Source organism: Crocodylus siamensis, chromosome 1, assembly GCF_052110815.1.
Source record: "Crocodylus siamensis isolate JL-2025a chromosome 1, ASM5211081v1, whole genome shotgun sequence".
Classification (NCBI taxonomy): Eukaryota; Metazoa; Chordata; order Crocodylia; family Crocodylidae; genus Crocodylus; species Crocodylus siamensis.
This window is the reverse complement of record NC_143395.1, coordinates 133,653,164-133,670,462: the sequence shown is the minus strand read 5'-3', so window position 1 is coordinate 133,670,462 and position 17,299 is coordinate 133,653,164. Positions and strand designations below refer to the sequence as shown.

Below are 17,299 nucleotides of genomic sequence, written 5' to 3'. Positions count from 1 at the left end.
CCAGCACATAGTACAGGCATACCTCATTTTATTGCGCTTCGCTTTATTGCGCTTCACAGATATTTCGTTTTTTACAAATTGAAGGTTTGTGGCAACCCTGCATCTAGCAAGTCTATCGGCGCCATTTTTCCAACAGCATTTGCTCACTTCACATTTTTTAGCAATAAAGTATTTTTTAATTAAGGTATGAACATTGTTTTTTTAGACATAATGCTATTGCACACTTAATAGACTACAGCATAGTGTAAACATAACTTTTATATGCACTGGGAAACCAAAACATTTGTGTGACTCACGTTATTGCGATATTCGCTTTAGTGCAGTGGTCTGGAACCGAACCTGCAATAACTCTGAGGTATGCCTGTATATGTATATCCATGATGCATGGGTAACAGGATCCCAAACTGTGTGCAAGTGCCAAAAAAGCCACACACAAAGCAGGACAACTGTTGTTTAGGTGCACAAAAGGGAACAGAAGTACACCATGGGCGTACACATACAATTAATGCAACTGAATATATGCCATCTTAATTAAAAATAATCCCAACAGCAGCATCTACACGTGCATTTAAGCACAATAATTTACTGCACTGCCAGATACCACTTGTATCTGACAGGACTATCCAGCAGTGCAATAAATTAGTTTACTGCACCCTAATTACCACATGTACATGTAGATGGTGATGATTTACTGTACAGCAAATTAATCTGCTGCTCAGTAAAGGGTGTCATGTACAGAAGTTGCTTTTTTGCCATTTAAAGTGTTTTATTGCCATGTCTTAACAGAAATTCATGGTTTTACAGTACTTTAAATATGGCTGCAGAGTTTTAAATTAACCCTGGTTAAATGAGATATTAAATTTGAAGTGCCATATTCTACAGAACTTCAGCAACCTACAGTGTTTTAAATAACTTCTGTATGCTGGAACCTGCCCAGAGCCACTTCTCTGTACAGTGCCTCCTGCCTCCAAGCTGGACAGTGCAGGGAGACTCAGAGGCTCCTCCCACCAAACACTGCTCTTCTGTGGGCATGTCTACACATGCAATTAATGTACCTTAAGGTTACTGCACATTAAAATAAGGCTTGGGATGAAGCCCTGTGGACAAGAAGCAGCAGCACCCTGAGCTCTCCCTTTGCTTTGCTTGCTGAGAGAATGGGGGAGCTCTCTGTCCCCAGTCCTGGCACTGCTAACCATTGCCCCTCTCCTTGCCCCAACCCCAGCAGTTCTCCCTGGTCCTGGCACTGCTCAGCTCCTGGATTGCCCCAGGCACAGGTGGGGAGTGGGAGCCAACTGGGCCATGCACTGCACAGGCAACAGCCGGGCTGAGGGGACAGGGAAACTCTCTGTCCCTGGCCCAGTGCTGTGGGAACAGAAAGCTCCCCCACCCCCTCAGCAAGCAAAGTGAGGGAAGAGTTCACAGCGCTGCTGTCACTCGGCCACAGGGCATTGGCCTAAGCCAGCCCCACCAAGCCAGGCTGTGATGCCAATCTCTGCACTAGAGCTGCAGACCACTCCTCACCCTGCCCCATGTGGCCCTTTTCTGCCTAGGCTGACTGGGGAAAAAATGTTAGTTAACCTAGTATCTGTATTTCTTGGTATTAATAAATCACAAATTGGCCTAATTTACTGCACAGTAAATCCTGCACACATGTAGACAGTGACTCTTTGCTGCACATTAGATTAGATTCATAGTGTGTAAGGCCGGAAGGGACCTCAGAAGATCATCGAGTCCAGCCCCCTGTACCAAGCAGGAAAGACAACTCGGTGACCATCCAGTTCCTCTTGAAGATTTCCAGCGTAGGCAATTGCACCACCTCTGGAGGGAGCTTAAGTTAGTCCAATGCACAGTAAAGCATCTTGTGTAGATGTACGCTGTCATGTTTAACAGTGCAGTAACTATAGTGCTATAAAAATGCTCTAAATTACAGCACTGTAAAATGTGCACAGAGCCCTTTTGTACACACCCTCCCTAAGTGTTATATCTCTCATCCTGCAGAGGAAGGACTTCAATTGACTTCAAGGGAGCTGCCTGTTTTATACTTGCAGGAAATTTGGCAGTTTGATTTTAGTGCTGGTAAATATCTCCCTCCATGACAAGCTGGTCTGGACTCTAAAGAGGAGAAATGTAGTATAAAACATATGATCTCACATTGTAAAAATCCATAGAAATTTTTAATGAAAATCCCTACAAGGGAATCCCAGGCATTTAATGAATCCACAAACACCTAAAGGATGACATAGACTTTTTTTCTGGCAAAGAACTCCAATAATCAGAAATGTGCCCAGGGTGACATTTATAAAAAATCAGAAAAATAAGTGGGCAAATCCAAGGGCAAGCTTCTACAAAAATATATTGGAATATTTTTGCCAAGTTTTCTTGACTGCAACTGTTTCTGTCCTGCATACAGAAGTACAAAGGTACGTTTATAGTGATGTTCTGTTCCTTTCTAGTCACCTAAGTGGTCATTTTTGGTCATCTACATTGCATTTTTGAAACTCACATGCAGGCAGTAATTCTATTCCTGGACATCTGACCTTGTATGCATAGATGACTAGGTACATGTGCAGATTGGGCATGTTCAGTAGGCTCCACATGGGCCTCATGTATAACCATGACACATATGTTCTCTCCTTGTGGATGGGTCACAGCCTTAAATGCCTGAAAATGTAGTTCTCAAAGGGAACTTGAATCTCTGTGTCTCTGACTTCCCAGCACCACAGTCTAATCTCCACACCAGAGATCAGCAATTATCCGGCCCCTTCTCTGACATTACTTTTGAAGCTGGCCCCCTCAGCAGCCAGCAAAGAGAGGTATGTGGGTGATATACAGGGCCGAGGGAAAGCAAGTAGCCCAGGGTGTATGTCTCAATGAAGTGGCCCATAGTCTGAAAAAGTGGGTGCCATTACTCCCACTGAGGCAGAAGCTTCCCCCTACACTGCCCCACAGCTACTTTTTCCAATGACTAAGTTAGTGTCTGCCTTTAAAAAAGAGAAAGGTCTTGCTACTGTGTTGCCTTTGGTATGATGGTTAGCAAACTGTGATGATAGGCAGTCAAAGACCCAGCATCAAAGCCCCTCTGAGGATGTGGAGCTTGGGACCCGTGTTCTCAGGCCTCCCAGGAAAGTGACTTAGGCACTCATCTATTGATGGCCAGAGACAGAAGTGGTCTTGCTCTCCCTCTTGTCACATTGCATGCCTAGGAATAAAATCCTTCTGGGTTAATAAATGCTGCAAATAGCCCCTTATGTTTCCAGGAAGGACTAGACTGCTGCCTTTAGACAAAGAATTCTCCTATTAGATACGAAAGTAGTCATATGTATCAGCAGATACAGGCCACAGCCACCAAACACCATGAAATAAGAGCTTGACCTTGTCCCTGCCTGATAATTGTAGTTAGGAGAAAAAATACTGTGCACTTTTCTTGCAGCTGACATGAAATATTTGAACAAAAGTGTACCTTGAACCCAGCCATGTAAACATTATGCAATGATGGTTACATTTCTACATTAAGCTCCTTAACTTACGAAATATAGGGTATTATGCTTCGGATTTCAGTTCAATGTTCTGTTTTCTTAGCTGGGACTAAGACCTAAATCAGATGTTGTGCCTCACCTAGATGTGTATATATTGGGCTTTGTGTATATGGCTTTATGTTACACCAGGATTTACACTGTTTGTACAGCACCCAGCCCAGAAGGGCTTGGACTAAGTCACAGTCTCCTGACACTTCTATAGGACTAATACTGAATAAGAAGAGGAAAAAAATCAGATAGCTGGCTAGAATTACAGATAACATTGTGTTTGTGTTTGTGTTCTTATTTCAACTTTTCAATCACTCATGACTTCCACAGACATTCACCTTATCTGTGGCCAAAGGCAAATTTATTTTAGAAAGACAGAACAAACATCATCCTGTCATATTTAAATAAGAAGAAAGACAGAGAAAATATACCCTTTTCATTATAAGGAAATACTTGCTTTTCTTACTCAGTATTACTCCTATAGTAGTGTCAAGAGACTGTGACCTAGTCCAAGCCTTACTGGGCTGAGCACTGTACAAACAGTGTAAACTCTGGTTCATTGCAAGCCGTACATGGAAGTAAGGGGATATGAGGAGTCCCTTCACATCTCTTCATAAGTTTCTGGCATTACCAGAGGTGGTGTATAGGAAAAAACAGCCACTGGCCTACTATTGCCCTTCCCTCACATGCAGGTGGGCAGGAGTACGCTGTGGGCTCAACCCTTTGTACTGTCTTCAGAAGACACCAGCCAACACTTTGAAGCTGACTCAGAATAAGAAAGTAAAAGAGCTAGCAGGGATAACTTCCCTTTCTGGAGAAAGGATGAAGCAGGACTCTGAGTCACCTTAGTGCTATCCTTGGCACAGTTATATGCTGCCCTTTACAGAGGATGGACTCTAGGTTCACAGTTCAGCTGAAAGTAAAATGACACTGACTCAAATTCTTACCATGCAAAAGGATTTTTTTTTATTTCAGTAGCTTGGTTGTTGCCATTCCTGAATGACAGCTGTGAGAGTGTAGTGTTGCAACCCTTTTGGACATTGTCTTCCAAAATTATGTTGCCAGGGATTGGCAACCTATGGTGTGCAGGCCAAATCTGGCCAATAGAGCCTATTGATTTGTTCTGTGGGTATGGGGCTATAGTGACATTGAGCAGCGAGGTCTTCAACAGCACTCACTTTCACTATCCTGGCACAGAGAAAAACAGTGGCAGCAGGTGCAAGGAAAAGTAGCAGTGGCGGGCACCTTTCCTGTGCTGGCAGTGGTCACTTTCCCTATGCTGATAGTGAGGGAAGCAGCAGCAGCAGGCATGAGGAGAAGAAGCAGTAGTGGGCAGAGAGGAAAAGCGGCGGTGGTGGACATGTTCTCCATAGTGGAGCAGAGAAAAGTGGTAGCTGCCCATGTTTCCCCTGCCAGTCACAGGGAAAAGGGGCAGCAGTGGCTGAGTCCCCTAGTACCTTCCCATCCACCTGCAGGCACACCTCTGACCAAACTGGGTCAATCCGGCCTGTGGCCATAAAAATTATTTACTACTGATGTAGCCATGTGAAAGGCATTTCTTTAGCAAATGTTGCCCACTCTTTATTATGTATGAGCAGTGTCACTAAAAATCTATGGTGCAAGGTGATACAAGTTGTTTTTATCCCCAGATCATGCACTTTAGCAGCTTTGTGGTACTGAAAGTGACCATTAAAATGTCATTGTTTAAAGAGAAAAAATTAAACTAAATCATCATAAAATTCAAGGCTGGTAAAAAATTCTCTCAAAAGAAAATTAGATTCTTAAAACCTTCAAGTAGTGAAGTTGGAATCAAGTACTACATAATTTGTCTTGATTTCTGCAGAATCAGCTCATCCTGTGGAAAACTTCTGTCAGAAATTATGCTTTAATCTTCATGCTTTGCAGTACTCCTTGTACTTTATCTTGACTCCCAGTTTTGTTTCTGCTAAACACTCTTCAAATTTTCTCTCCATCTCTTGATTTTGAGTTTCAGTAAAAAGGGTCTTCCAGTCACCAATAGCACCTTCAAGCAAATAGAGTTATTTCATTACACTGGATGTATCACTGCCTCATGATTTGCAGCTGTTCTATTTTAACAATTTCAGCCATGATGTGCCTAAACTATACCAGGGACATCCAATTGGTGGCCAGTAGGCTGCATGGACAGATCTAGGATTTTGAAAAGAGGGGTGCAAATGATATGGTGCATCATCACATACAAAACAACATATATTTTTCTCCAGTTAAAATGAAACTTGAAGCTTTACTAATATACTAGAAGCCTGGGGCTATATTGTTCAGTTTAAGATCCAAGCAAAAACAAATATAATTCCATGGATTGTGCATTAATTTTCTGCATTATATATAATGTATAAAGAAGTGTAACAGAGAAAAAAGTAATGAAAAGTTGTTTCACTAGTCCTGCAATCATTAGAATTAAATATATATCTCTCTTTCAGATTCATAAAATTAAACAAAGCCAATACTCCACTGAAAGTTTTCTCCACGCATGAGGTTATGTTTTTAGCTAGAGTCAAAAACAGTCTACAGGGCTGTGAAAAGGAGCTATATTACCAGGAGCATCTAATAGCAATCAGAATTATGAAAGAAAGGATAGCTTAATTAGTGGGACATCCAAACCATTAGAAAAGGGTTGTTAACATCTGTGGACTGAAGAGTTTAGAAGGAATCAGATAGATTATGATGATCCATGAAGTCAAGTGACTCCCTCAAAGCTGCCTGAATAGAAATGCAGCTGCCACTGCCAGACAGTTGTTTTTAAACTTTAGGTGGACCAGGGATCAAAGAAGGGGAAAGGATGCAACAGCACCACTACATGCCCGCCCACCCCCCGCCAGATCTTTTCCTGTGTTCTTTTTCCTTTTAAAAGCTCTTTAATGGTCCTATTAGTCTAGCTATCCTCACTTCTGCAATTCAGTTATCTACTAGCTTCCCTTAGTAATGTAGCTCCCATTTCACACCGCTGAAGAAAGTTTTTAACTCTAGCTAGAAACATTAACCCACATGTGGAAATGTTACTCAGGTAAACATTAGCTCAGGTATGGAAAAAACTTTCAATGAAGCATTGGAGGCACTGCCAAGATGCTCAAGAAAGTTTGATTTTGTTTTATGGATCTGAGAAAGAAATATACATTTAACTATAATGACTTCAAGATTAATGAAACAACATCTTTTGATAATTTTGACTGGTATCTTGTGTTTTTATATATAATCTATGATATAGAAAATTAATGCACATTCCAATAAAGCTTAGGGTTTGGGGGGCTTTGTTGATTTTTTTGTTTTTGTTTGTTTGTTTTTGCTTCAGTCTTAAACTGAATAATATAGCGTAAGATCTTTAGCTTATTAGTGAAGCTTCTAGTTTCTTTTAAAATTTGTGTTGTGTTATATGTGATGATACACCGCAACATCTGCACCCCACTTTTCATAATCCTAGATCCATGCACAGTTGTCAGTTTCCCAAGTTACAACAACTAAAATTCACCAACATTTCAATTACACTGAGCAGCAGACAGTTCCCAGAGCATCCAGCTCCCGGAACCCCCTCAGCAGGCCTGGCTAAAAGCAAGATCTTATACTTCCAGGGTCTGTGGGCCTGGGCCCATGTACCAGGAATATAGGTAGGAATCTATCTGAATTCTGGTTGATTTTGGTGACAGTACATTAAACTGAGATATTTTGAAATAATCCTCAAAAAACAGCATTTTCTGAGAAAACTGTATCAGCCCTATTGCTTGTATATGAAAGAGAACGGCTGCATGTAAGGTACAAAAACTGAATTCAGTATTTGTTGGAAAAGATATATGAATAAAAATGTAATAAATGACTCTTTACCAAACTGAAGACTGTCCAGCTTTGGGGAACTTTGTGGGAGGTGCCACTCTGAAGTGAGGAATGAACTAAAGAAATGTTGTGATTTACACACTGATAAAATGCTGTGATATACATGTTTTAAACAGAGCATCAGTGAAATATATTTACATCCAATAAATTCTACTACACTTCCTGCAATGGGAAGCTTGAAATGATCTACCAGTAGAGGACTCCTAGTTCCTTTTTTGGTAATTTACCTTTACGGAAGAGAATATTTCCAAAGGTACCATGGGTTCTATGGGAGTTCTCTTTCATAGCCTGGAAGCTGCTCCTGTCTACAACTGCCTGTAGTTCTTCCTCTGTCAAGGAGAACTCAAAGAATTCAGTGATTTTTTTCACTCCTAAAATCAAATTCTGAAAAGAGGGGGGTACCATATTTCAAATTGTTCACATAAAACAGAGAAGGTATTGTGTTCCATGTACCAAGACAACAATGGAGACAGAACTTTTGCCACAAGAATACAGTATATAAAGTTTTGCATCTGAGGATTTCAGAGTGAGTCAGAGATGTAGCAAGCTTTGTCAGTGCCCTGGGCAGAGATGGAGAAGGAGGGCAGTGGGGGCCAAACCAGAGACGTATCTGGTAGTGTTTCTACCTTCAGCAGCTATGAGTTCTACCTTCCTCCTTCTGGCTGGTGTTCAGGACCAAGGGGCTGGAGACAGAGACTAGGTAGAGACATTACACTTAATGCACATTAAGCATACAGAAAGCACTTTAAATCTATAAAAGAATAAATATTCACAACATTGAAAGTGTTTTATGAATGGTGGATCCTAGTCTAAGAGAACCCTTGATGGATACAGTATTAGACTAAAGAGCTTTAAGTTAGGGTGTTTTTTTGAACATCTGTACCACATCCATCGTACTTCAGTGTAGGTCGTGTTCTGCTGCTATCACAGGGACCCCTTGCTGGGTGGCTTGATAGCCTTGACTGGTGCTCCAGGCAAGCACCAGCCCAGCCCTGCCCCTGGGCTGTCACAGAGAGGAGAGAAAAGGCTCTGTCTCCTCCCTGCACAACCGGGTGGGAGGGTGGGAAAATGAAGCCTCTCTGCCAGGTTGATTCCCCCCACCCCATGCTTGCAGGTTTGGATCTTGGCAGGGGCTGGGCTGGGTCCATGCAGCAGAGAGGCTCCATTTCCCACCCCTTGGCTCCAGTTTCCAGTATGGAGAAAAGCGGGGCTGAACAGCCCTGTGCTGCAACTTCTGGCTCCCATTGTAAGGAGGCTCAAGAGAGGGGGTGGGAGAAAAGAGCCCCCACCATGAGGGCCCCCCCACAGCTTGTTGGATGAGGTCATGAGGAAGGGAGGGGGTGGCCCAGATCTGCATAGCAGAAGGGCTCCCTTCCTCCCTCCCTTGCCCTACCCCAGCCTCTTGACAGCTGCACCCAGGAGCTGCAGTGTGGGGATGCCAAACCAGGCTTTTCACTCTGCCAGGAACTGCGGCCAGGAGGAAAAGGACCTCTGCTGTGAGGGTCTTGGAGGGGGAGTGAACCAGGTCTGTGAAGTGGCGGGGCTCCCTCCTTCCACCAACCCCAGTTCCTGGCATAGTGAAAAGCAGGGCTGCAACTCCTGGCTGCAGCTGCCAAGAGGCTGGGGTGAGGGGTGGGAAGGAGGAACCCCCTGGACACATGGACCTGACTCAACTCCCACCTGAGACTCCAGCCAGCGAGCTGTGGGGGGCCACTGCAGTGTGGGAGGTTCTGCTCCCCTGCCACCTTTCATCCCCACTGCTGACAGTCGGCAGGTGGTGGGAGGGTGGGGTTCAGGAGGGGGACCGCTCTGGCAGCCTCCTGAGAGGTGTGTGACAGCGGCCCACCCCACAAATGGTGAATGTCTTTTTGGTTCATTCCTGCTCTAACTTATAGCACTTTGTACTATAAGTACTTTAAGTAAAATATGATAGAGTACTTCTGCTAGGGGCTTTTTGAACATCTGTACTTAGAATGATTTATAGTCCCAGTAGCTGTAGGCTCCATTGCAGAGAGGAACAAGGAGAAGGGGGATGGGACCAGTGCAGCTCAAGGGTCCCAATAGCTACAGGGAAAGGTGTCCGTCAGCCTCTTGCCTGTCCCCCTCCCCACACCGCTGCAGGTGCTGCTGAATGCTATGCCTCCGCTATCACTTCCTGACTCTTTCCCTGACTCCACACAGCAAGAGTCTGTAGCTGCATCAATTCCAGCACCCCTTTGCCTCCATGCTAGTGCACCCCCTCAATCAGCACCTAGGGCTTATACTCCCTTAGTCACCCCTTGTTATGCTACCGGAGTGATTTGTGAATCTGGAACACGCTAATATCCCATTTTAAACACGGGCCAACTGAGTTTAGGGAATTTTGCTGGCCTGATTTTTTCAGAAATGCTAAGCACACAAAGCCACAATGTCTGGCAAAGAAACTCTTTGCTTACAAAAGCTCATGCCTCTCTGAACTATTTAGTCTCTAAGGTGCTGCTATGCCCTGCCTTTTGCTTGACCTGAGGCTAACAATGACATTGCCCAAACAGGACAATCTGGTCTCCTCAGCGTACCAGCACTGCTCGACTAGTGATTTGGCAGGAAATCCAATTCCCACTTGTTGCAGTGATTGAAGAGGAGGCTGCAAGACAGCACTTGTCACAACTGCTACTGTTGCAAGGACACAGCAGGTTGAACCTGAGCTCATAATTATGGAACAAGTACAGATAGTAGTCTCCACACATGGTCACCTTCTGCCTGCACTGCAATGCATGTGAGAATCAGAGAACAGGAGATACCTAGGTTAGGGACTGGTGCACAGTAGGGCAGTTCGCTGATAAAAAGCTCTGTACTTGATAAAGGTTTTGAAGTGATTTCTGGGTAAATCTCTGCCCTCCCCTTCAGGGCTGTAGAAGGAGTATCCACCCTCAGGCAAGGGATGGGAGTTTGGAACTAGATACTAGCTAGGGGACCTAGCACTCCTCCTTCACAAGGAAATTTATGCATGTGGGCAATCCCCATTCAACTGAGATTATTTGCATAGGTAAAATGATGCCTAACTGATGATGAACCAGAATTTATAGTGTGAGAAAATACATCTCAGAGTCAATCTATTCCTAGTATTAATTGTTTTATGTATATTTACTCAGCAGAAATTCATACAAGTGAGGAGGGACTATTCAATCATCTTGTCTTACTCCTTGCATAACACAGGCCATAGCATTTCAACCAATGTTTCTTCACACATAACTAGCCTTGTGTTGAGCTAGAACAGTGGTTCTCAACCTTTTTAGACTTGAGGATCCCCTCGAAAGACTCAAGGAACCCCTCAGCAAATGTCAGCTGTTAAATTGTCACTGTTTTTTATTACAGAAAAATAATAGAGCAATTCTTCTGTTGCAAAGAACTCAGAAAAATCACAACTGGTCAGAATGTTTTTAACATTGTGGATTCCTATTTGAAAACTCTGGGCTTATCTTGTGAATCTTGATGCTAACACTACATAGCACCCTTGAAGGGCTCTCAAGGCACTTCAGGGTGCTGTAGTACCCTAGCTGAGAATCACTTAGCTACAGAAGCCATTTTAGGAAAACTGTCTAATCTGCTCAATGCACTTTCACACAGGAATGAACTAATCAACTTCAAAAGGAGTCTTACTCAGACAATGATATTAGATCTAAGGTGAGATTTTTCCAAGGCACAAATGACAGCTAAGCCTCTGCTCCTTGGACTTTCAGTGAGAATACCTGTACCTTTGAAAACCTTCCCTTAGCTTTTCTAAATTTCTTTTCTTCTGCTTTATATATCTTTGGCATCTTAATGTTAATTCAAAAGGGACAAATATATGGTCTGAATATTTCAGTAATAAATGTAATCTGAAATGTAAAGTAAAGCACCCTTTACATAGTTAACCTCACCTCTTTTAATTCTTCATAAGTTGTACACATAATATTTTTATTGTTGATATGTTTGTTCCATTCAATCATGTAGTCAAAATAGGAGCCCCAGACCACTGGAAGGAGCAAAGGTTTAAATTATCATTTTGTGCTTTTGAATGTGGTAATATATGAACAAAGGACAATGGGAAAAAAGGACAATGTCTGCTTGAATAAACCAGAGCTGACACATGGTAGCACGTTTTCTTTCCATGGCACAGTGGAATGATTAAAATCAGTTCTTTTTTACACATTATGGAAGCTTTAGTTCAGTCCATTCATAAGTAATAGGCATTTAGTGAATGCTGTTGTAGGCTCTGTAGTTTTAAACCTAGGCCATAGGCAGGTGAGATGCATTATAAGTATACGCCTGCAGCTGTGGCAGACACAATGCCTCTTAGAATTTAGGGACAGAAGAGTTGCTATTCCACACTTCAAAGCTGATAAACATGTCTCTCGCCCACTGGGCATCAGAGCAACTGTCACGGAAATTTCAGTGGCAATGGGTATGAGTCTTCCCCATCCTGAATCTCCCTACCCACGCAAGAGAATATGGCCCAATCACAGGCAGCACCAGCCAACCAGAAAAAAGCTGCTGGGCATAATCCTGATCTAATGGTTCAAGGGGATTGTGTGTGTGTGTGTGTGTGTGTTTGTGTGTGTGTGTTTGTAAGAGTTACTACTTGTCCTTTCTTCAGCGTCCCTCATTTCTTCTTGATGTGTGATGAATAGGACAATCCAGCTCATTGTATGTAGAATCAACACCTTTGCTACCAGTGTGGATGAGTGGAAAGAAAAGCCTTCAAATGCAGTAGTGTTACTAGGATGGAGTGAGTGGGACACCAGCCCTGGGTGCTGACTTAGAGGGGGGCACTAGCAAGGGAGGATCTAGGATTTTGAAAGGGGGTGCATTCAAACACTTGAACATTTCATCCTTATTTTAACAGAAGAAGTAAAAGAAGTGTATGGTACCTTCTCCACACATAAAAGCACTGAAGAACTCATCCCAGGTTTTAAAAGAAGGAAGCAGAGGCATTCCATTGCTAAAGTGAAAATAAGATACAGCCACATCCTTTGGATTTCTAGTCGGCATCAATACCTAGAAGGACAAAAAACAATTTTTCTAAAAGTTAGCAAATAGTTTTCAAGCTGCCCATAGGCTGAAAAGTATCCATGAACAACATTCACTGAAACATTTCAAATAACAAAACTGTAAAAAATTAAGTCTGTGCATAACTAACTGGCACACTCAAAGAATTGGTACATGTGTAAAATAAACTCTTACTTTCAAGCACCTCTAATACTGACTGTAATATTTTAAAATGCACATGAACCTTGGCATTATTCTTGAAAACAGATGTTGGTAGACAACCAGGAAGAAGATGGGTTGCCAAAACTCTTCTAAAAGGTAACTTCTTTATCCTCTGCAATGACAAGAGAAAATGGAAATTAGTACACTTAATGAAACTTTATGTTTTAAAACATTGTGGAGTGAATTTTAGTTAGGAATCAAAGCAGAAGAATTCTATGCATGTAATAAACACACAACATACAGGAAGCATCTACATGTGCAATTAATGCAGCTAAATAAACTCTGGCACAATTCACACTGGAGCTGCATGTGCACCTTGGACCGCAGCATGTTGAGCTATAGCAGTAAAGCCCTTCCCTGCCAGCTAGCCTTGTACTGAAGCATCCTCATGAATCAGCCAGCCCCATTAGCGTCTACACATGTGTTGAAACAGAGTAAATAACTCTGCCATAGGACAGTACTTGTGTCAGGCATTACTGTCCTACAGCACAGTTAACTAGTTTACCCTGTCCTAATAGCACTGCATGTGTAGACACTGCAGTTTTACTGTGGAGCTAATTAGTCAATTCTGCAATAAGTGTGTCATGCAGACATGCCCACAGAGGCTTAATTAATTTTCTCCACATTCCTACCAATATGACTTTCCTTACAGAAAGAAGTTATTGCAAAATAAACTAGAACATGTATTTACAGTGCACTGACCCTACTGGGACACTTTTTTCCCACTAACTGTATGTCTACATGGTAATGTAAGAATACCTGAACTAGCCTGTATACTAGAGGCACCCCATTACCTGCTGAGAACCAGACTATATTAATCCACACACGTCATTGTGCTATCACAGGTAATAAGCTAAAGCACAGAGCAGCTCTAGTGCTGCTTTGTGCCCTAGGTCTGATCATGATCTTAGTTGATCCTTGATAGACATTCAGAGAAGAACAAGCATTTATGTGGGGAGTTAGTGTGGAGTAGCTATATCACAGTAACTATTCCAGGCCATTTGTCTGTGTAGACAAACCCCGTGCCTCACCTCTGAACTGTTGGAGACATCTCTACTATTCCAGGGTGCTACTATTCCATCCTTGTTCCCTCTACACAGATTATTGGCAGTGATACTGTGGTGCTGGTGGTGGATTTTGTAAGTGGAAATCTGCCCCCCTGAAGTCATTGAGAGCTTCTAGCTATTAAGCAGTCAAAGATTCAACTACATTTCAACTGGTATTAAAGTTTCTTCCTGTGTAATTAATCACTTGATTTCTAAGTTTTCTATTCTGCCCTTGTATTATAGCAATAAGACTTTTCAGAACAATACAAGATTATTTTCTTTAAATTCAGCAATACATTAATGCAGAGATGTCAAAACAAGATTATTTTCTTTATATTCAGCAATACATTAATGCAGGCATGTTGAAGACATAGCCTGTGGGGTCAGATCATCCAGCCCACAGGGCTCCTGGAAAGGCAGGGAATTCAGGAGTGGGGTTCACTGCCCAATTCCAACATATGGAGCATCACTAGGGATGCAAGTTGGTGGTGGAGAGGTGAGTAATGGGCGTGTTAATCCCCACAGCACAATAACCTGTGGAAATAACACCATTGCAACTTCCCCCTCTGCTGCCAGAAATGGGGCTGGATCCAGCCTGTGGGACCAATGGAGTACAATGCCCCTGCTTTAAGGCAACTGGAGTCCTCACACATTTGTACCAGTCTCCCTTGACACTGGTGGCATAAAGTACCACCACCTTCTGTTCTCTCAACATCTCTCCAGGCTCTATCACACCTCCCTCCACCAGGAACTCTGTTATTCTGGGAGGGAAAACTATTTCAGTATAAATAGAATATACTGCTTGCGAAGTACCTATCTATGCCATATACAAAGTCATGTTTTTGAACTTGTGAGTATCTATGTATTTGAAATTGATTTATACCTTACATAGAACTTTTCATTGATCATTTATAAATATTTGTTTCCACTAATATTCAATCTCAGTATGGTCCATCTATTCTAGCTAAAAAGGATTCATTATACTTATCCCAAATCACTTCCTGGCAATGGAGCATGCACCACTTTCTATATTCTAACTGTTAGGGATATCGATTGGAAAATTTAGAATTTTAATTATTTTATATCAACCTCAAATTTTCCTGGATCTCCAAATTCAAAAAATGCATAGTCTCCTTTTTCTTCATATTTCACTCTTTCTTCCAGTGCTTCTTTATTTTTCTTTAGATCTGCTGTAACCAAGTCATTCAAGATTTGGAGAATCCAATTACTACCTGAAACAAATTCTAAATGATTAAAACTGAAGAAACTGAATACTTCTTACCACAAATATTGAATAGCCACTTGAGGAAAAAGAAAAAGTTAACAAATTTAATAATACATGTATCCTTGAAAATAAGGAGTTATGGAAAGACTGAAGGAACAGTACGTGCAGAACTGCTCAAAAATAAAAGGAAAATGATCTTGGTAATTATTGTCCAGAGAGTATGATGTCAATCCTTACTGAAAAAAATTAAACAAATAGAAAAAACCTCTATGTAAATAAAAAGTATACTCAGCATTTTGATCTGGAAGTGCTTTGCAAAAGGGGGGTCAGTATCATAAAACCCATTTTGCAGGTAAGGCTACTGAGACACTGAAATGAATGGAGTCATGGAGTGTTATATGGCAGCCTAATTAATAACAGAGCTAGGGGAAAAAACCTGTCTCACACCAGTACTCTAAACCTTAGGCCTTATATTAGACAATCAGTTTGACAGGAAACCATTGATTATGATTTCTAGTATAGTTTTTAAGCAGCTATATATCACCATCACCTCATGGGAATTTCATTTACACCATACTTCTTTAGCTAGTTCAAGAGAATGTCCTAAGCAACAATGTCAAAAGCCTTATTTAAATTGTTGCATATTACATCCATTGTTTTGCCCTTTTTCTCTAGGGTTCTTACCTGTCAAAGAAAGGAATTACATTAGTGTGACATGGTTTGTCCTTGACACATCCAGTTGGGTTATTTTTTCACTGTATTATCCTTTAGGTGAATAGGGATTAATCACTAAACAATTATTCTAGTATCTTTGCAGGTTTTGAAGTTAGGCTGAGTAATTTTAAATTCCCTGGTTGGTCTGTCTTCTTTTTTTTAAATAAATGAAAACAAAATCTGAGAGGAAGATCATAATGGAATATCCCAGTAATTGGTGTCAGGATTCAGGTTCTTTATTCTGTGCTGCTTGCTACATACCACCAAAACAAGGGGAGAAAGTGAACAAGGCTTTTTTTCCAACAGCTAACCTGGTGCTTAATGGAAGACTTTAATTTCCATGATGTATTTGGGAGGGCATAAATGTAGAAACCTCATTTTTTAGTTCTACCCTCCACTGGATCCTCTTTCTTCCCTATCTTAAAGATAAGCACTATATTTGTCCTTTTTCTATCATCCAGCACCTCTTCTGATCACTGTGAGTTTTCAAAGATGATCACCAGTGGCTCTGCAATCACATCAGCCAACTCCCTCAGCATCCTGGGGTGCTTCCCATCTGGTCCCATGGACTTGTACAAGTCCAGCTTTTCTAAATATTCCCTAACCTGTATTTCTGCCATTGTTGGCTGCTCACCTCCTCCCTAAACTGTTCTGCCAGGTTCAGTGGTCTGGAAGCTGAGCTTGCCCATGAAGACCGAGGTAAAAAAGGCATGGAGTACTTGAGCTTTTTTTACATCCTCTGTCACTAGGTTTCCTCCCACATTCAGTAAGGGATGCACACTTTACCCAATCCTCCTTTTGTTGCTAACATACTTGTAGAAACCCTTCTTGTTACCCTCCATGTCCCTTGCTGCTGGAACTCCAATTGCACTTTAGCCTTCCTGACTCTTATACTTCTTCATAGTCATATTTCCATGTTTCTACTTCTTGTTTATATAAGTACTAAAAGACTGTGCAATAATAACTGTGCGGGCAGCATCTCATGTAGATGCAGCTAAGCAGTACCAAACATCACATGCAAAAAAGTAAGAAAGTTAAGTTATTACCGCTTTGGAAAGAATACGTTATTTTGGATTCATTTATATTCTCAGCTTTATGTTAATTCTTTTGTAGTGAATATGAGAGTAGATACGAACCTCACCCTTGTGGTGTTCAGAGAATCCCATTGGAAGTTCTGCTTCCTAGCATCAATCAAAATGAATTATTTGGTGCTTTAACGCTGCTTTATAATGTTACATAACACTGTATTTTCACTTGAAGCAAAGGCAAAAGAAAAAGAAGATATTTACCACTTTTTGGATATCCTGCTAATAACACATCATCACCCCTGGCTTCAAAAGACTCAAGCGCTTCAAAAGTCTCTGGGCTGCACAATACAACAGGGTACAATACCCCGTTGTAAGAAAACACATTCTCCTCTGGTGGCATGTTATAGGCAAGAGCCATGATCCTGTCCAACTTCTCAGTTAATGCTTTTCTATTGGAAGACATTTTCGCCTTTCTCTAGCTGTGAGATTCTTTCCAGGCAGAGGCAAAAATTGCCTTTTAAGAGATTTGTACCTTGGTAGGACAGGTGATCAACATTAGATGACTCCTCCTACTTATGAGGAATGTTATAATAAGCTGTAGTTGTAGCATTGTTGCCAGCTCTTCAAATTCTTTCTGAATCACATGATTTCCTCTCCTGCTGTACCACC

At 41.7% G+C, this 17,299-nt stretch overlaps 1 protein-coding gene across 2 annotated transcripts; it reads right to left on the bottom strand.

Annotated features, from left to right (window-relative positions):
- Positions 1–4,613: 4,613 nt before the first annotated feature.
- On the bottom strand, positions 4,614–17,093 carry LOC149873351 (sulfotransferase 6B1-like). 2 transcript variants are annotated; one of them, XM_090031487.1, is made up of 7 exons: positions 16,892–17,093; positions 14,753–14,895; positions 12,640–12,729; positions 12,251–12,404; positions 11,288–11,382; positions 7,616–7,772; positions 4,614–5,547 (listed from the first exon to the last, which is right to left on the bottom strand). In XM_090031487.1, exons 1-7 carry the CDS (start codon positions 17,091–17,093, stop codon positions 5,417–5,419), a joined length of 972 nt encoding a protein of 323 aa, XP_089887613.1. In that variant the 3' UTR covers positions 4,614–5,416. The 2 variants fall into 2 exon arrangements, with proteins under 2 accessions (XP_089887613.1, XP_089887614.1); XM_090031488.1 differs by having other exon boundaries at positions 12,278–12,404.
- Positions 17,094–17,299: the final 206 nt, after the last annotated feature.